This window comes from Asparagus officinalis, chromosome 2 (assembly GCF_001876935.1).
Source record: "Asparagus officinalis chromosome 2, Aspof.V1, whole genome shotgun sequence".
In the NCBI taxonomy this organism is placed as follows: Eukaryota; Viridiplantae; Streptophyta; class Magnoliopsida; order Asparagales; family Asparagaceae; genus Asparagus; species Asparagus officinalis.
The window spans coordinates 81,096,225-81,116,807 of record NC_033795.1 but is presented as its reverse complement, the minus strand read 5'-3'; the positions used below and the strand labels follow the sequence as shown (position 1 = coordinate 81,116,807).

General features: G+C 36.7%; 2 protein-coding genes across 5 annotated transcripts; both read left to right on the top strand.

Moving 5' to 3' along the window:
• On the top strand, positions 6,440 to 14,542 carry LOC109831799 (biotin--protein ligase 2-like). 4 transcript variants are annotated; one of them, XM_020399238.1, is made up of 10 exons: positions 6,440 to 6,722; positions 10,473 to 11,023; positions 11,097 to 11,158; positions 11,472 to 11,620; positions 11,751 to 11,871; positions 12,118 to 12,273; positions 12,501 to 12,546; positions 12,891 to 12,957; positions 13,058 to 13,134; positions 14,446 to 14,542. In XM_020399238.1, the coding sequence occupies exons 2-10, from the start codon at positions 10,593 to 10,595 to the stop codon at positions 14,486 to 14,488; spliced, it is 1,152 nt and encodes a 383-aa protein (XP_020254827.1). In that variant the 5' UTR covers positions 6,440 to 6,722; positions 10,473 to 10,592; the 3' UTR covers positions 14,489 to 14,542. The 4 variants fall into 4 exon arrangements, with proteins under 4 accessions (XP_020254827.1, XP_020254824.1, XP_020254825.1 ...); XM_020399235.1 differs by having other exon boundaries at positions 10,457 to 11,023; XM_020399236.1 differs by lacking the exon at positions 6,440 to 6,722 and adding an exon at positions 9,613 to 9,741 and having other exon boundaries at positions 10,457 to 11,023.
• LOC109831800 (protein SRC2-like) lies at positions 14,545 to 17,659 on the top strand. The gene is made up of 3 exons (XM_020399239.1): positions 14,545 to 16,249; positions 16,312 to 16,360; positions 16,928 to 17,659. The coding sequence occupies exons 1-3, from the start codon at positions 15,945 to 15,947 to the stop codon at positions 17,357 to 17,359; spliced, it is 786 nt and encodes a 261-aa protein (XP_020254828.1). The 5' UTR covers positions 14,545 to 15,944; the 3' UTR covers positions 17,360 to 17,659.

The window sequence follows — 20,583 nt, the reverse complement described above, 5'->3', positions numbered from 1 at the left end:
TGAAAGATTTCAAGGCAAAGAATTTTCTTTTTCAATCAATCGATCGTGAAGTTTTAGAGACTATTCAGAAAAATACATCAAAAAATATATGGGATTCTATGAAGAAGAAGTTTCAAGGCTCAGCAAGAGTAAAGCGTGCACATCTTCAAGCAATGAGGAGAGATTTTGAGACTCTTCAAATGAAAAACGGAGAGTCTGGTCTCTGTTATTTGGACGAGTTACGGGGATTGCAATAAGATGAGGATTCATGCGTGAGAAGATTGAAGATGGTGCTGTTGTAGAGAAATATTGAGATCTATGGCTCCCAAAATTCACTATATTGTTGTGTTCCATTGAAGAATCTCATGATATTGACACAATGTCAATCGATGAGTTGCAAAGCTCTTTACTGGTGCATGAGCAGAAGCTGAATCGCAGCACCACTGACAATAATACATCTGAAGAACAAGCTTTGAAGCCTCTACCTTTAATGATTTTTAAGCTACAGAGGAAGAGGCAGGGTAGAGGTGGTAGAGGACGAGGAAGAGGAGGTCGAGGCAACCACAATGGAGGTAGACATCAACAGAATTTCAGGCACGAAGATCGTTCATCGCCGAGCCTCTCAGCAAGCCAAAGGAAAAGGTAGTTATAAACATACTGATAAGATGAATATCCATGTTATCGCTGTCACAACTATGGTCATTATAGCAATGAATGCTATACGAAGCTGCCGAAAGATAAGAGAAGGAGAAAAATCAAACTTTGTGAGAGAAGGGAAGAAGAAACACTTTTAATGGCATTTCATGCCCAATAAAGAAACCTGGATTTGATACCTGTACGTTGACACAGGGTGTAGTAATCATATGAGTGGCTGTAAGTCCTCTTTCTCATCCTTAATGAAGATTTTCGTACCACTATCAGTTTTGGTGACTGTTCTAAATTAAATGTGATGGGGAAAAGGAGATATTCAATAAAAACTAAAATGGTTTTACTGAAACAATTTCAGCGTGTTTTATGTTGCCTGATTTGAAAACTAATCTGTTAAGTGTTGGGCAATTGCCAAAAGAAGGGATATATCATCACTATACAGGATGGTCTTGTGAGATATATGATCCTGTAAAGAGGCAGCATTGCTGTCATACATATGAGCTCAAACCTGCTATTCCACTAAAATTGAGACTGTTAAAGCTTGTTTAGTTGCCAAGGAAGATGATCCATCATGGCTGTGGCATTATCGATTTGGGCACCTTAATTTTAATGGCTTGAGGACACTATATCAAAAGCCAGATGGTGACAGGCCTCCCCATGATCACAACTCCATCCAAGGTCTGTGAAGAGTGCATAGTTGGAAAGCAACATCGCGACCATTTCAAAAGGAAAGGCATGGAGAGCTCAGAACTTGCTGGACTTGGTGCACTCAGACATATGTGGCCCAATTAACCCAATGTCAAAATGGTAAAAAGAATATTTTATTTTCTTTCAATGATGATTTTAGTAGAAAGGCATGGGTATATATTTTGCAGGAAAAATCAGAAGCTTTTAATGCATTTAGAACTTCAAAGCATCTGTAGAAACTGAAAACCGGAAGAGGATTAAGATCCTTTAGACTGGATCGTGGAGGAGAGTATGCTCAAAAGAGTTCGATGTTTTTTGTGATAAGCATGGCATTCGTAGGCAACTCACAGCTTCCTATACACCGCAACAAAACGGTGTATCTGGAGAGAGATCGCGACTATTCAACATGGTTAGAAGTCTGCTTGCTAAGGAGGAGTTCCAAAACGTTTTTGCCTGAAGCTGTTATGTGGGATCCATCATTATTTTGGAAAGGTGTCCTACTTTTTAGTTAAGATAAGACACCCGAGGAAGCTTGGGGAGGACGCGAAGCCAGCAGTGGATCATATTTAAAGTTGTTTGGTGCATAGCATTCATGCACATATTCCAGTATGAAAAGAGAAGAAGCTTCGATGACAAAGGGTTTGAAGTTTTTTTCTGGGAGTAAGTGAACACTCCACAAGCATAAAATTGTATCAATTCCAATTTACTGAGAAAAAGTAATTATCAGCAGAGATGTAATATTTGATGAGGAAAGAATGTTCCGGACTCGTCCAAAAACAGTAAAACAGCAACGGAGTTCCAGGACATTGATGCACGTTGATGATGAGATTGAAGTCCACTCAATCTCCTTGTTGCTTCCACTTTGGAGTCGCTGATCAGCTTGCAGCTGCATTCTCCAGCCACTTATTGACACCAAGTGGTCAACTGATCAAATGATTCAAATCATCGTATTCGGAGGCGCCAAGCCGATTTGGATGCGATTATGTAATGGCAGATTCGAACTCTCTGATGATGATACTCTTGTCACTTTGCTTTATTTGCAGATTGTACTCCCCTCTCTTTTATGGAGCCAAGCAAAGATCAAAATCGGCACAAAAGCTATGGATCTTGAAATTGCAGTCCATGGAGAAAAATGATCCTTGGAACTCACTGATGACTCGCAAGGATCAGAAATTATTGGTGTGAAGTGGGTTTTTAAAAAAAACTGAATGAAAAAAGCGGCAGAGCGTTGACAAGTACAGCTCGTTTAGTAGCAAAAGGAATAAGCAAGAGTACGGAGCTCGATTATAAAAGAAGTGTTTGACCGGTTGCAAGGCTAGAACAGATGTCGGGATGGTAATTCTCTTGTCTGTAAAAACTCCTGCGTATATTTCAATTAGATGTGAAATCGCTTTTTACATGGTATTGCCAAGAACAGGTGTTTGTGGATCAACTCCAGGGGCTATGCTGCAGCAGGAGCATGAAGAAAAGTTTTTAGATATAAGAAACGCGCTTTATGGGCTGAACAAGCTCCGGCTTACGTATAAGCCGCATAGATCATATCATGGTCAAAAAGGTTTTGGAGATGCCCATATGAACATACGTTGTATAGTTAAGTCTGGCGCAATGATGTAAAAATACTGGCTTGTTGTCTATATGTTGCATGATCTTGATTTACACATGGTTAGTGATGTTCGAATGTTTGAGTTTTTAAACAATCTATGATGCAGGAATGTTGACCATGAGTGGATTTGGCGGCTGATGCACTACATCTTGGCATTGTAAGTAGTACAATCTACATGCTGGTAATTTATATTTGTCGATGAAAATATGTTCAGGAGGTGCTGATAACGATTTCATATGATGAATTGTAATCCTGTTGGAACACAGTGAGCCGGTTAAAGTTAAGTACTGATCCTCGATGGAAGAGAGTTGACAAACAATCTTTTTAAGCAAATGCGTTGGAGTTGATGTACTTAACTACACTGACCTGATGATAATCGATCCTGTGCAGTTAATTTAGCAGGATACATGGAAGGCTCCAACTGAGATGCATTTCAGAAGCAGCCAAAGAGAATCTTTTCGTACTTGAAGGCACGTTTAGTTATTTCGGGTATTTTACAAGAGAAGTGCAACATCAGCATTCTTCGGATATACTGACAGTGATTATGCAGGTGATTTAAATGATCGTAAAAGCACCTCAGGGGATGTGTTTTTAATGTGTTCAGGTGCTATTTCATGGTCCTCAAAGAAGCAGCAAATTGTGACATTATCCACTGCGGAAGCTGAGTTTGTTGCAGCTGCTTCATGTTCCTGCCAGGCAATTTGGCTTAGAAGAATGTTGGATACCCTTGGTTATCATCAGCAAGATGCTACAACAATCTATTGTGATAATGTCTCTGCCATCAAGCTTTCAAGGAATCCAGTTTTACACGGGAAGAGCAAACACATTGATGTTCGGTACCATTTCCTACGTGATTTATGTCAAGAGAATGTGATTAAATTAGAATATTGCAGGAGTGAGGTTCAAATTGCTGATATTATGACTAAACCTCTCAAGCAACCGTTGTTCGAGCATCTCAGAAGTTTGCTTGGAATGTGTTCGTTGCATGATGTTCAAGGGAAGACATGCTCAGGAGACTGAAATTCTGATTTACTTGTTTTCTCCTAAACTGTTTTCTGCAGAAATCAGTTTAAGGGGGGATGTTAAGATATTTAGTAGGTATCGGGTAGTTAATAGTTATTAGGAGTTTATCTCTTTAGTGGGTTGTTAGTGGATTGTTAACTGAATTGTTAACTGAATTGTTAACTGAATTGTTGCTGCTGTTATCTATTTAAGTAATGAATGAATCTCTTTAGTGTGTGCGTGAAATTACTCTCTTCTTTCTCATCTTCACAACTAAGATGTTCGTATTTGTATTTGTTTAAAATTATCGAATTCAAATGTGGACTCTAATATTCATATATGGAGTTTTTCGAATTCGAACTCGAATACTTGGTATTTGATAAATATTCATGAATATTCACGAATACTTTTCAAATATCAAAGTATATTTATTCCACTAAAGAATTTGATTTTCAAATGATATTTAAATTCATAAATAAAAATTATTCCTTTATAATATATAATGTATGTATATTTAAACCAAAATTTTCATTAGAAAATAGATTTAAGATTATTTAAGTCTCAAAATCAGTACATAAAACTTAAGTATAAATTGTAAATAGATTAAAAATATGACATTATATGCGCAATAATACAAATAATAAGTGATCAAATTTTAAACGAATATTTGATAGACAAATGAATCGAATATACATCTGGTTAAATTCTATTCGTTAGTAAACTCGAATACTAAGAAATATTTATTTAGTAGTGTTGGGAATTTAACGCCGAAATTCCTAATGCAACAGAAACGCAGTATAAAAAAAAGTACACCAAGATTTACGAGGTTCGGCAACTGCCTACGTCCTCGGGAGCCACACAGTAAATTTCTTATTAATCCAACAAGAAATTACAATTTTAGGAGCAGATCCCTAAACTGGGATTTCTCAAATAAACACTGTAGCTACAGTGTTAATAATAACAGGGTATGAACCCTTTCAATACCCACTTGAGAGTAAATACCCCATAATCAAACTCCTCTTCAATTCTCTCTCTCTCTCTCTCTCTCTCTCTCTTAAATCCCCTCAAACACTGTTCAAAGCTGGGATTAATCAGAAAATCGCTGCTGCGATTTGGGGAAAACGCTGCTGGGGGGAAGCTCAGCAACCGAAACCCTAGGGATGGGGTTTCTTTTATAGGCGGATGAGGAGGAGGAGCTGGCGACAGCCTGTCGCCAGCGTTCGCTTCGACGCCAAACTCGAGCGAACGCAGAGGTCGCTTCGACGCCAGCTTCGCACGAACGCAGAGTTCGGACCCCCCTCCAAAAACGCAGAGCTCGCCATCGCTGTGACGCAGAGTTCTGGGGGGAGGCGAACGCACAGCTCGAGCTCTCGCCTGCGACCGTCGAAACTCGCCTGGGCTACGCCACCTGTGACAACCGGAGCTCGCCTGCGACCATCGAACTCGTCGGAGCTTGTCGGAGCTCCTCGTCGCCGGCGGAGGTTTGTTTCCACCCCCAATTCTAACAAGTAGGAAATGAACTACCGAATCGAATATGATCGAATAGTTACTCGAACAGTTATCAAACTATTTGTTAATTATTTGGTTAATTAGGGGATCCAAAAACTTGAACTTTTCAATTGGGTCTGGAAACTTTTAGTTATATAGTTTTTTAATCTTACTCAGGACTTTCGAGAAAATATGATTTATGTGACCATAAATATATACATACATACATACGCGCACGTACCCGATAAATGTTAGTTTCATGTGTAGCCTACATTCTGTTTTATCTGCAAGGGGGACTTTGCTTTTCAAGAAGAAATAGAATAAAGGGACGAAATGATGGGAGAATTTGTTCTATTGAATAACTTCATGCTTCATCGATCATATTATCTACTTTACTCTTTCTTTCTTTCTTTTTTTTTTTTAATCTCTTCCCCCAAAAACTTAACCCTCCCAATAACTGATTTTAGGAATGTGATTCCTATCTAGAAGTGAGATACAAAGAAAAGAATAAAAGCCCATGCTACTTCCCAATTCAAAATTAGCCTGGTCCTTGTGAAAGCATCTAAATCACAAGAGGCCTACTAATATTCGATGAGATGATAAACACAAGATATCCTAAAAGGAAACAAGGACCTCCAAGATCTTTAAAAAATATATATTATTCCTTCTGATATTTTAAAATGTAACTAGGATGATATTTTAAAAAGTTATGCTTGGTAGTGAGGTAGCATAGTTCCCTCTACTCATTCAAATGGTTGCATATCCTCATGTACTTCTTAACTCATGTGAATGTGGTTCCCCATTTGAATGAGTGGAGGGGATTGAACCACCTCACTACCAAGCATAAAATTTATGTTTGGTACCAAGCATACCTATATTTCTCATATATATATATATCGTTTCTCATGCGGACTAGTGCGTACGCATTCAATCTGTTTCAGCGATTTCAGGGGTTTTTTTGAGAAAATCCTCCGAGACAACTGTAAGCGAGCTCGTGACCGGGCGGGGGCTTTTTTGAAAAAATTCACCGAAATATGTTATCCCCATCCTCGTGACCCCCCTCTCCCTCTCTCTCTCTCTCTCTTCCCATTCCAAAACCCTTATTAACCCCAAAATCAAATCCCCATCACCGAAATCGCCAGCCCCATCACCGTTGTAGTTGACATCCCCCCTCACCGACCGACCGACTAACGTCATCGAAAGGCCCCGATGTCGACATCGAAGACGCCGACGTCGACTTCCCCATGACCGACCGACTTGAGCAATTTATTATATGCAGCTGTGGACAACGGGAACCATGGGAGAACTTTCTCCAGTGAGTTTTCATTTCATTTCATTTCATTTCAAATTTTTTTTTAGAAATACTGAATATAACCTCACTTGATCACTAAGAATATGCTGCTCTAAATTAGTTGATTGCTTTATTTCTCTTATTATTGAGTTATTTATTTCCTATTAAAGGGGTTATATTCTAGTTCAATCAAGTTACCATGATTGATGGTCGAGTTTTTATTGGAAATGGAGAAGTTGGGATTTGTTAAGGGGGTGTTTGTTTTGCTTTTTTTTTGGGATATGATAGTTTTGGGATGTAAAAAGTGCTTTTTTGTGGTTTTAAAAATCCATAACTTTGTTTGTTTCACTTTTTTTTTGGGATATTGAATCCCTAAATTATAAAACAATAATATTTTATTAGGATTTGTGAAATCTTCTCTCTTGTTTCCATCTTTTTTTTGGGATATAAGGTTTTAGAAATCGATAACTTTGTTTGTTTCAAAACCAATTTTGGGATATCAAATCCCAAAATATTTAAAACTATTATATTTAGGCATTTGTGAAATTCTACACTTGAGAGAGGATGTGGGTTGGATATTGATGTATTAATGCTTATATTTATATTTTTATAGTGTATTATATTATTTTTATTATGTTATTTTAATTATATTTATTATTATTTTTTTAATTATTATAATAAATATGAATATTTAATCATAGATCAAACATCTATTGAATAGCTACTAATTATATATTATATATAAAATCATAATATATCATATGATATATATTATCAATATATACTATAATACTATATATATATATACTTGTTTTATATATACTAACTATATATACGTAGTTATGAGATAAGAAGGTGAAACGAACTTTGGTGTCAACCTTACGGCTGGAAATAGTGAATACGTGTCGTCCACCAACTGTTATATCCACTTCATTTAACAATATAAAAGAGTCACTTTCATATCAATGCAAGGATCCCTAGGAAACCATCTAAAGGGTTAAAAAGTTTCAGTGGATGTCCACTTAAGTGGACACAAGTTTTGCTCCCCTATATATAAATATATATAAGACAGCTGATATAGTATAGCTGATTATATATAGTAATCTCATATAACCCTATAATATATTATATATCATAAGATGATAATATAATATAATATGTATTATAATATATATAACTATACTATTATGGATATACATATATTAATAATTATGAATATGTATATAGTCTATACGACTATATACTTCAATCATACTATTTATATAGGGTATATATAATATAATAATATATATACATAAGGTAATATACAAATATTATTACTTAGTATATCACTGTTGCATGCTGTAGTAAATGTAAACTGTAGCATATATTAATATATACTCATTTATATACCCATTTTATATATATAATCTACTACATGATGTATATATAATATTATATTAATTTATATATATAATAAAATAGTATCATGATATAAATACTATGAAGAACAAAATGAGTATACTTTGGACCCGCAAGGATCCTTTTGTAGTGATTGTTGGACACAATCTTGTCATAACATCACAAGCCTTGAAGATGGAGCCCACCATTTCCAAGGTGTGATGTATGGGACCAAGAATGTGCCACCATCAACATACCAAAAAGACTCCTTGGCCCCGCCAAGTATACCCATATGCCTCATAATATAATATCATATTAATAATATCAATTTATTTATAAAATATCATATATAAGATATATACATTTTTATATATAATATAATATGAATTATCATTATTATATTATTCTATATATATATAAGATATGTTATCTATAGATATGTATAATTTTTATATATTATATATACTTAGATAAGTAGTATAGATAAAAGATATGTATATAATAATATTATACTTATTTATATATACTAATATAAATATACTCATAATAACATAGGTTAGTATAAACTACTATATAATATAATATATATATCCGATATATATATCATATAATTTTTATTATATAATATCATTATAATATATACATATATATATATACATATATATATATATATATATAATATATTACTTATACTATATATATATATATATATATAATAATATATATATATACTACTATATATATTCAATTTAATTATAAATATATATTACTAGCTTATAATATAGATATATATCATAATATATAGCGTATTAGTATATTCAGATATATAATAGTTATATATCATATACTTATATAGGTTTATAATACCGATTCATACATGATATATTATATATCAATGGTGCATGCTTGCTAGTAAACCAGTTGTCAGTAAATTGCTGTAGGCATGAATATTCATACCTAATCCTAATTGCAGATACCTATTATCACTATACTATTGAAATTCATTTATATTATATATATAAATAATATATAAATAATATAATATATATATATAATATAAATTATATAAATTATATAAAATAATATATAATTTATATATTACAATATATATTATATATTATATATAAAATATATAATATATCTATAATATTATATATATATATATTATATATTATATAATATATGTTATTAAAATTTTATATAATATTATAATATATAATTTATAGTATTCCAAATCCCAAAATATTGATGAAACAAACAAAATATTACAAGTTTTAGCATTCCAAATCCCAAAATATTGTTGAAGCAAACACAACCCCCTTTATGAATTTCAAATCCTAAAAGCCACATCATTTATGGATTTCAAATCCCATTTTGAAATCCCAAAAAAAAAATCAAAACAAACACCCCCTAACCTGTTTCCTAACGTGGGCCCCGTTGTGGACGGACATTTCCATCTACCATATCTATAACGTGGGCCCACTAAGAAAAATATAAAAAGAGAAACTGAAGCCAACAGGGATTTAAAAAAAAAAAAATTTTCTCCTCCTCCGCCGCCGCCGTCGAAGCTCCGGTCGGCCTCCACCTCCTCCCCCACCCCCGGCGACCTCGAGCTTCGCCTCCTCAGTTTTATTTTGACTACTGAGTTCCTAGATGTAAAAAGGTCAGCCTCATCGATCCCTATAGCAATTTCCCCCCCTTTAGTGTGATTATCGTTTGCTATCTGGTTCAAGCCTAGAAAAAGTTACATCTTTTTTGGTTTATGGATAGATCGGATCAAGTTATAAACCAAATTAGGTTAAATTAGAACTGTTGCAGGTAGTGTTGCACCTTTAAATTCTCAAAAATATCAACGTTTCGATCTGCTACTAGCGAACGAGTAGGTTTGAATGAGACATAGCTATTGCTCTTCACGACACACCCAACAACCCCCCGATCGATCACTCGAGACCGTCACAAACTTTACGCGTAGATTGGATCAAATTAACACTAAATGGCTCTTCATGAGTTGGGTGCAGGACATTTCATTCTTCCCTTCAAAGCATTTCACTTGTCCTCGAATACTTTGAAGCATGAAATTATGTGTAAAGATGGTTATCGGCGTCTGTGATCAATGTCATCTTTTTTTTATTGCAAAAAATAAAATTTTTTTAAATTGATTTAGGAAAGAACTTCCTAGAGGGGCAGAAAGGGTTTAGACATGCTCCAGCTTGAAAATAACAGATACAGTGGCAGGAGCTACTAAAAACCGTCGTGTGTAGCCTTATTGTGTTAGCCTGGTCGTTGAAATATTGATGTGTATATTTGGTGTTTATTGATTTACTACAAAATGTTACTGTTAAAATGTCCGTGGTGAGAAAGCTAACTTTCTTCTACAGAACTTCTTATTTCTAGGTAACATTGTTTGTTAGAGAGAGGTTACGACCAATCTGGTCTCTCATGATCTCCTTGATGTAATTCTCGCTGATTCATAGAAGAAGGAAAAAAAATTGTGGGGATTAGTTGAAACTAAGCATGCTATTTGGTCGTCCTAAATTACATTCTGTCGGTGTCATTGTTGCGGTTGCCGCTGCTGCTGCAACTGTTCGTTTCCTGTGGCTCCGCCTCCCTCGTTCCCTGTCCCGTAAATCCTTCTCAACAAGAAACCCTCCCTCTTCTTGTGGAAGCACCACGGGTAGCTCTATGCCAACCCTCCTTGTGTTATGTGGCAAATATCTTGAGGAGAACGAACTTGCTCATTCCCTGAAGAGCAAGTGGATGACCCTGAAGAATTTTGGTCAAGAAGAAAATGAAGAGGTCAGGGTTCTTCTATGCTCTGAAATGGATTCAAGTCACCAGCTGAACTTTCAGATCCAGCTCTATATGAAAGCACTCTCTGCTAGCAACTTTGGACGGTTCCTCATTTGGTCTCCACGTATTTCCTCCACCCAGGACCTTGTCTCTCAGTACGTTGTTCAGTCCATTTATTCTTATATTATTTTCTCTAGGTTTGTTTGTTTATCAATAAGTTTCTGGCAGAAAATTTTGTGACATTCCCATTGGTTCAGCGTGTGTTGCTGATGTCCAGTTCAAAGGCAGAGGTGTGCATTTACATGTTGATTTAAACAAGAGTTAATTGCGGATGGACCTTTTGTGTATAGCCAAATTGAACTTACAACCCCTGAAGTCCTATAGTTGCAGATACCCTCTAATTGGCATTTTTTACCCTTTCCAGGGGGTCTATCTGCAACAATAGAACTCTTTCAGCGGGTCTATTTGCAACAACATAACTACAGGGGTATTTGGCGATGGTACAGGGGCTCTATTCGCAATTATTTAAACAATGATGTTATTTTTCTTCTTTTCCTGTCATTTTAGTTGATAAACCTTAGTTTTGTTATATTACATTTACAGGTCGAGTGAAGAACGTATGGGATTCGCCCGTGGGCTGCCTTTTGTTCTCTTTTAGTCTTCAGATGGAGGATGGGCGAAAGTTGCCTCTCTTGCAGTATGTTGCTTGTCTTGCTATGACTGAGGCAATCAAGGAGGCTTGTCATGCTAAAGTAACTTTTTACCGCCACTGTTGCTCCTCTCTTTTCCTTTATGATAGTATTTTTGCTTGTAAAGTTTAGCATTTTTGCTTGTAAAGTTTATCATGTGATGCTTGGGAATATAAATACCCTCTGCTTTCAGGGACTTCCAGAACTTGAAGTTAGAATAAAGTGGCCAAATGATTTATATCTGAATGGGCTCAAGGTTGGTGGCATACTTTGCACTTCAACATACAGATCGAAAAAGTTTGATGTTTGTGTTGGTAAATGCTCTTCCTTCATATTATCGGATGGCCATGTATATTCCGGGTTTTCACTTTCATGAATATGTATGAAGTTACGAAATTAGAGTTTTAATGAAAAGTAATATATCTTAAAAGTGAACATCTAGCTCTCACGTTAACAGTTTTTTTAAGTGATTTGTTGCATTTCTATTGAAAGGTGAATATATGTGCACGTTTGAGTTGTAAAATTTTAGCATTTCTGATCGATGATATCTTATTTTTTAGGTATTGGCTTGAACGTAGATAATGAGAAGCCAACAACTTGCTTGAATGTCGCACTACAAGAATTAAGTTCTGTTTCACATCAACTGACCAGGGAAGATATACTTGCTGCTTTTTTCAACAAATTTGAAGAATTTTTTGAAGTTTTCTTGAATAAAGGTAACTGCTGACGTGTTACAATTGGTCAATGATTCATGCACATGAAAGTGGATAAACTATCTCAATATGGCCTAGACAATTGTCAGCCTGATTGTCTGTTTCTCTCTTAATTAAAAAAACTGTTTTAGATTGACGTGTGTATTTAGTTCATTTTTGTACTTTCCATTGGAAGAAAAGTCTAGATCTCTAACGACAGAACAAATCTCCGTGTTTTTTTTATAATTCAGGCTTTCAAGATCTTGAAGAAATGTACTACAGAACTTGGCTTCACAGGTACAAGTATTTCCACCAGTCCGTATCTATTGATGTTTATGTCTACAAATTAGTTTTATTGTATTATTGTTTGTTAAGTCCTTTGCACACAAAATATAAATGCAACATGTTTCCTTTTAATATTTTAGCTTAAATTTTGGCTAGATTGTGAACTGCCACCTTGCGGCTTTCATTTTGTTTATAATTAATATCATAAATTCAAGAAACAAAGGTACAACCTTATCGTGTTTATGCTCAAATTATCTTTACAATCCTTTTACTTATGATGTAAATATCATATATGGTTCTTGTTAAACAACAATCATCACTGTTAAAGATAAATAATATCTTATATGAATATGTAGTGGCCAGAAGGTTGTCATAGAGGAGAAACATGATGGACAATCTGCAGATGTATCAGTAACTGTTCAGGTAAACCAGAGAGCCAGCCGAACTTATTTGAATTTATCTTAAATTAAAAGAATAAGGAGCAAACTCATATGTTGTATGTTCTAATGTATGTATTATATAGGGATTAACATCCTCGGGGTATTTATTAGCTACTGATGAGGACAATAAGAGCTATGAGCTTCATCCAGATGGTAACAGGTACTTTTAGTTCTATTTCATCTTTGTCTTTTCATGTTACAAGATAAACTTGCCTGTGAGATATGATTATAGCTTCATAGGTTTTGCAATTAAAGTGACTTATTTTTTGGTAATTACTTATATATTTCATGTTGTTGTCACTTTTAATGGTAAAATGTGATTGAAACTGAGGGTTGAACTCGAGCTAGCACCCATTTTACATATATTCTACATTTTTCCTAAAACAAAAGAATCACGCTCCGGCATTAATTATTCTGCATTATTAGTTTGTGATACTACATGTCAAGTGGTTGTGTTCATGTATAATAAACTTCATGCTTATGTTAACACCTTTTCCTGAGAAAAAGCTTATGATAATACTTGGTTACAGAATTAAATAGGGTTTTGCTTAACTCTGATTTTGCCCCTTAATGCTTTGGAAGCTTCTGTATGTAAGATGTAAAATATTGTCAGTTCATGGTATGTGATTCCCATGAGATGGAAAAATAGTTTCCATCAATGTGTGATTACTGCTCTCAAAATCTACTAAAGGCTCTGAGAACAATCACCTTGAAAATTATTAAATGTATCTGAAGCTGTCTAGTTTCCTAATATGACTGCTTTGTGAGATAAATCAAGTGTTTACTATATAGAGGTAGGCGACTGAGATAAGCTAGCGCATACTCCAACATGAGTTTGGGAATAAAATTGAGCTAGTTGTTCGAGAGAAACTTAGTTTGACTTCGTAGCGTTATACTTTGATAATACTTGTGAGGGTTAATTGTAGACAGACCCTCTCTACTATCGCCAAATTCTGGTTACACGCCCTGTACTTTTAATGTTTTCTGGTGGAGTCTGGTAGACCCCTTGGATTCTCAACTCCGTTAGTTTTCATATTCACATTGGTTATATGTAAAGATTGTTATGCAGGTTTATAGTAAGTAAGTTCATGAAGCTCATATGTTGCAGTTTATGAGGCTAAATATTAACATGAAACTTGTGGAATTGAGAAATCAGGGTGTCTTTTCTGTAACAATAGAAGTAGTTGCGGCCTATCTACAAATTGGTGATATTACAAGGGACCTATCACACTTGACCCAAAATTTACATGTTATTTACAACACACTTCAATAATTCTTAACATCGCTTATGTGCAAAGATCTGCCTGATTCATGAGACACAGGTTGATGCAGTTGCCTCCACTTTTTTTAGGCTTGTGCGTATGTTAATTTTCTAGGTTTTACTGATTATGTAATTATTTTTTATTTTTGCACTTCTATATAAAATTTGCATGAATGTTTTAACGTTTTTGACTTATCCTCTAATTTGCAGTTTTGACTTCTTCAAGGGACTCGTGAGGAGGAAGCTAGGTTGAATAAGTTGCCAAGTTTTCTTCTTCTTATTATTTATATATATATATATATATATAGTAAGTAAGTTCATGAAGCTCATATGTTGCAGTTTATGAGGCTAAATATTAACATGAAACTTGTGGAATTGAGAAATCAGGGTGTCTTTTCTGTAACAATAGAAGTAGTTGCGGCCTATCTACAAATTGGTGATATTACAAGGGACCTATCACACTTGACCCAAAATTTACATGTTATTTACAACACACTTCAATAATTCTTAACATCGCTTATGTGCAAAGATCTGCCTGATTCATGAGACACAGGTTGATGCAGTTGCCTCCACTTTTTTTAGGCTTGTGCGTATGTTAATTTTCTAGGTTTTACTGATTATGTAATTATTTTTTATTTTTGCACTTCTATATAAAATTTGCATGAATGTTTTAACGTTTTTGACTTATCCTCTAATTTGCAGTTTTGACTTCTTCAAGGGACTCGTGAGGAGGAAGCTAGGTTGAATAAGTTGCCAAGTTTTCTTCTTCTTATTATTTATATATATATATATATATATTGTAGGGAAGTGTGTAACTATTTTAGTTGATCAAGCGGTGAATAAGACATGCACAATGCATAGCGAAAGATGGAAATAAATTATAAAATTATAAAAATCCCGCAATGTAACTTTTTTTAAATGAACGGGTCTAGTTCATTATCTTGCACTTGTCTGATTGTCATGTATTTATTCATTAAATTGATTTACATCATTTTAAGGAGAATATCTGCAGCGGATTATTTAGTAAAAGTTTTATTGTTCATAAACCAGTTGATTGAGCTCTGTGATATTTTTGGGTTTCCTTGCATTTTTTGCTGGAGTTCATGATATGTATGCATCATCACTCTTCGTTTCTTATTTATGACATATTTTCAAGTATATGGATAATATTCTTTATCAAAAGTGGAAAATATAGATGATAAAAAACTTGCGGTGGAGGTTTCAAAATCGTCTCAGGTGAGTTCATATTTTAATTAAGTAGAAATTACCAGACATAGACACCTGGATCTTATGAATAATTTTGAAAAATTATTCATGTCAATATAACTCCACCCCTTGTATACTATTTTAATAAATTCCCCCAAATCTACAAGTTCTATCAAATATTTCCCTTTTCTGTTAAAATCTGTTAATCTTATTCATTAGGCTCTCATTTTATACTCACATCCAATATACAAATTCTAATGACTTATTTAAAATATATGAAATTAGTGGGGGTTTTAAAATAGTTTTAAGATTTCCTTTGGAAAAATTAATAGCTCTAACTTGCACCTACACATGTACCCACACAACTTCCCGCCAAATTCGCATTAAACATATCCCCATCTTTTCCTCTCCTCCGTCGAACTCTCTATATCAATTATTCCCTTCCTCCCTCCGCCCCCCCAAGAAACCCTCAAACCCTAGATTCCATCCCGTTCGCCGTCGCCATGGCGTACGTCCCTCTCGAGGTGACGCTGATATCGGCCAAGGACCTCGCCAACGTCAACGTCTTCTCGAAGATGGAGGTCTACGCCGTGGCGACCATCAGCAGCAGCGACACGACGTCCAAGAAGAAAACCCCGGTGGACCGGGAGGGCAGCAAGAACCCGACGTGGAACTGCGAGCTCGAGTTCAACGTGATGGAGTACGATGTCGAAAGGGCGGTGCTGCACGTCGTTCTGAAGTCGGAGCGGGCGTTGGGGGATCGGGACATCGGGGAGGTTATTGTTCCGGTGTGTGAGCTGCTTGAGGGGTGGAATCGGGCGGCGGCGGCCGGAGGTGGCGGTTGCCGCGGCGGGCTTCGAGTGGTTGTAGTGGTGATTTTGATAAGAAGGTGCCGGCGGCGCAGTTTGTGAGTTATCAGGTAAATTTGCGTGACTGACGGAAAATATCCTTAAGGTTTTAAAAGTGACACTTGAAAAATTATTGATTTTGGATGTAAATACAGTATGAACATCATATATATGTTTATTACATGGGGAGTGCATAAAATATTTGTCAAATTTGCTTTTGAAAGGTATGTCATATCATATAATATTTGTTAATTATGGTTTTTTTTTTGGATAAGAATGGTGTATTTTTTATCTTGAAATGTCCAAAAATTTTGCTTCGTTACATTTTTTGTTCTTCTTAAATATGATAAGACATTAAGACTCAAGTTTGATGGAAAAGTTTCATTCTGATTTTTCATAATTCCCTTGCAAAAACCTGATACTCAACTGAGCATAAAGATTTCCCGTTTCTAAAATTAAAGAAAACATACCGAGTGCATCCAAAATGAAAATTTTAAATGCAAAGTTTGATTAGATGTCTGTACAACTTACAACATATCAAAAGTTCATCGCAAAAACAAAATAAGTCAAAAATATAGGAGTTGTGGTTGCATTCAACTAGATAATATTACCATTTTGATGTTCCAACTATTTCGCAGGTTCGCAAGAACACTGGCAAAGCCAAAGGTGTCCTCAACATCTCCTACAAATTCGGAGAATTCTCCGGCAGTTACACGCCTACCCACGTCTCTGACAATCTCTCCGCCTGCCTCCTACACTGCGGCCAGTCCGCCTCCTGCCTACCCGCCACATGCGGGTCCACCTACTCTCGCCCGCCGGGCCCACCTACTCCCAACCCCTCTCACGGGTACGGGTACACTCCACCACCCGGCTGCACGCCCCACACATATATGGGTACTGCGTCCCCAGCAGGGCGGGTACGGGTATACCCGGCAGTATTATGGATACGGATACGGATAGCGGAGGTCGCTCCTGGGCAGCCACGAGAGCACGGGTCAAGCGCCTCGGGTGGGGCCGCCACCGGGCTAGGATTGGGTCATCTTAGTGGGGCCATTGGTGGGATTATGTAAAAACCCGTAATTTTGGATATATTATAATAAATAATAATAAATGTGTAATATTGTGATAAGTATCATTTATTTAATGGTTGAGTATGTTAGAAATCGATATGAGATCGATTCAGTGTATTTTTGTGAGCCAACGATGTAAACATGCACAAAACCATGCACCGACGCAATGTAAGTCAATCTGTGTTCTGGTTGGTCGACCGACCTAGGCCTATCGGTCGACCGATGCCTAGCGGTTAGTCGACCGACGGGCTTCCAGAGCTCCAACAGGTTTGTATTCGGGTCGGTTTTGTTTGGCTTCGAGCCCAGTTGTATACTTGAGTATATATACTCGTGTCCAAACCTTTCCCCTAGTTAAAGATCATGCTTTTATGAAATAATTGATTAATACAATGCTTAAAGTTTAATCTGATGTGATAAAAACCTAGTTTTTGATATTAAACCTTAAACCAATGAAAAGATCTGTAGATTTAGTTGATGTTTTATTAGTTTTGATGATCATGATCATTAAGATTGTTTTTAATTTGTTAATTATTTTTAAATTTGGTTCGTAACCCTAGTTAACCAATTTAAATGAGAATTTTGCTAATTAAGATGTTTAAACCCTAAGTTTATGATATATAGGTGATGTAATCTTGTTTAAACTATATCTATATTTGTGTAATGATCAGAATTAATCATGTTGATAAAATATGTCTTACTTGAGAATTTTGGTTAATTAGGATGTTAAACCCTAATTAAGTTAATTCAAGAGTTTTAATCACATTATGTTAACCTTTGTTAAGTAATTACGAAAGTTTGAATCATGTTTAGCTTTGTATGCTAACAAAATTTTATTTTCGAGACAAGTTACAAAACACAAAAACCTAAGAAAACCCCAGATAGTGTAATAGGTCGACCGATCCCAAGAGATCAGTCGACCGATTGCGTCGCCAGGCTTTTTAAAACCCGAGATAGTGTAATCGGCTCAAGGGTTTAGGGTTTGAGAGAGGGGGTGGTTGCTGTTAAAAATTTCGTGAAAAGCTCCTTACAACTCAGGAAAAACGTGTATATATACTCCTGCACGTTATCGGGTCAAACTAAAGCAAAACAGATCCCAAATCAAACCTGGCGTTCCAAGGAATACCCCCGCTAGTCGACTACAATGAGTAGTAGTCGACTACTCTGTATTTCTGTAAATTATATTCAGTATTTTGGCTGTAACTTTCATATCCAACCTCGAAATGGGGTGATCTAAGATTTGTTGGAAAGCTATTGAAGAGACCCACAACTTTGGTCTTTTGAGTTTTTTCAGATTCTAACTGCATCAGTGTGTAAAATATATAAACTCTTAACTGATCATTTTTTTCAAATTTCTTCTTCGTGTATGATTTGTGCATTTACACTCATATATTCACACATATACATTGAATTGATCTCAAATCAATTCCTAGCATACTCAAACATCAAAATATGTTATTTATCACCGTATAACATATTTATTATTATTTATCACATAATATTCAAATTTTTGGGGTTTTACACGACCGAACGCTTATGGCCGGTCGACCGAAAAGGTGCACAATTACAGGGCTGATTTTCAGCTCTCCGGCCGGTCGATCGCACGCTTGTGCCTGGTCGGCCGCGATGCGATTATGGGCCCATTTCAGTTTTCCCAATTGTTTTGGTTTGTGTTTTAATATAAATTGAAATACGATTTTAGGGTTTCTTAATCAGAAAAAGGAGAGACCTTTGAGCGCTTTGAGAGGGAGATATTATGAGGGAGTTGAGAGTTTTTGTTATGGTTATATTTGAGTGATTTCTTGAGTTATAACTCGTTGTATTTCTCATCCATATAGTGAAATCTCCATGTCCTCTCCCCGTGGACGTAAGCAATTGCTGAACCACGTAAATCTTTATGTTTGGTGTGATTTGTGTCGTATTTGGTGAATTGCACCCGTGATTTGATTTGGTTCTCTTCTCTCGTGTCTTATCGACTCGTTTGGTAGGCAAGCACGCTTCCGCAAGGCGCGCAACAGCATCATCAGTCAAAATTAATAGTAAAACACTGAATATGATAGGACAAATCAGTGTTAACGACTGTAATAATACTTCTTAATCTAAAATAGGAACTATTTTAATGACTAGTTGTTTTAGATTATACTAGAGACAAATTAGGAGTCTTAGGAGGAGCCCGAAATGGATCTCTCAATGTTGGCAAGCAGAGTTTTGCCCATCAGAAGCAAAAACAACAAACAAAGATACATGAAGATTCTACCCTAAACTATCCATCACACTCTCTCTATTGGAGTATCAACGTTCCGTCCTTTGCCTCTCCCTAAAACACAACACCATCAGCTCTCCGGCCGTCAATCCGACGACCGCCCAGACTTTGAAATGCAACGGTGATCGACCGCCACCCACTGTCGACCTCACAGAGGACGGTAGGGCAGCGAAAGTCCGGCAATGACCGGAGGCTGCTAACTATATCGTTGCACCGCATCAGCAAGCTCAGCATCTGATGCGAGATGTCCACGTTGATCCTCCTCTCCTGAACCCTAATCTCGGCCGAGAGATCCTGCCGAGGTGGCGAGCGAGCTGATACGGTTCATAGGATCCTGGCGGGAGGCGGGAACCGCGCGCTGCGCTAGACGGGCCTGCCGAGGCTGAGGAGGTGGCGGCGGCGGTGGCGCGGCAGAACCGATGGCTGAAACGACGCGGATTTAGAGCACTGGGCTTGTGTTGGCGGAGGCGTGATTCTGGCTATACTGCTGTTACCGTTGCCATTGCGTTACGGCCAACATGAACTTCACACTCTCTGGCTTTCTCTCCCGCCGCTCATCGCCTGGGCTCTTGAGATCGATTTCAGCCTACCCTGAACCTGTGGCGTCGCATTTTCGACCTCGATGTACTCTCCGGCAGCCGGCTGAGGCTCTGGTGCCGGAGCTTCGACTTCTCTAACAGAGTAATCCACTTGAATCTGCCCGAATATATCGTTACTCTTAACATAGCCTAACGCTTTCAACGCATCGGACTTGTACTTGAACTGAACCCGGCAAGAGTGCGACTTCCAGAACACGCGCGTGCTGTCGACTTCCAGCGGCCCAAACCGTGCGAACCGAGCTTTCAGGTTTGCCACGGACGGTAATGTTGACCTCGCCAGAACACGCGCGTGCTGTCGACTTCCAGCGGCCCAAACCGTGCGAACCGAGCTTTCAGGTTTGCCACGGACGGTAATGTTGACCTCG

What these genes read in the sequence shown, in the direction of transcription:
- LOC109831799 (XM_020399238.1), top strand. Translation starts at nt 10,593, where the DNA reads ATGCTATTTGGTCGTCCTAAATTACATTCTGTCGGTGTCATTGTTGCG. An exon ending in TGTCCAGTTCAAAGGCAGAG is followed by an intron (nt 11,159 to 11,471) that starts GTGTGCATTTAC and finishes TTACATTTACAG; the next exon opens with GTCGAGTGAAGAACGTATGG. An exon ending in AAAGTTTGATGTTTGTGTTG is followed by an intron (nt 11,872 to 12,117) that starts GTAAATGCTCTT and finishes CTTATTTTTTAG; the next exon opens with GTATTGGCTTGAACGTAGAT.
- LOC109831800 (XM_020399239.1), top strand. Translation starts at nt 15,945, where the DNA reads ATGGCGTACGTCCCTCTCGAGGTGACGCTGATATCGGCCAAGGACCTC. An exon ending in GTGTGTGAGCTGCTTGAGGG is followed by an intron (nt 16,250 to 16,311) that starts GTGGAATCGGGC and finishes GAGTGGTTGTAG; the next exon opens with TGGTGATTTTGATAAGAAGG. An exon ending in CGCAGTTTGTGAGTTATCAG is followed by an intron (nt 16,361 to 16,927) that starts GTAAATTTGCGT and finishes ACTATTTCGCAG; the next exon opens with GTTCGCAAGAACACTGGCAA.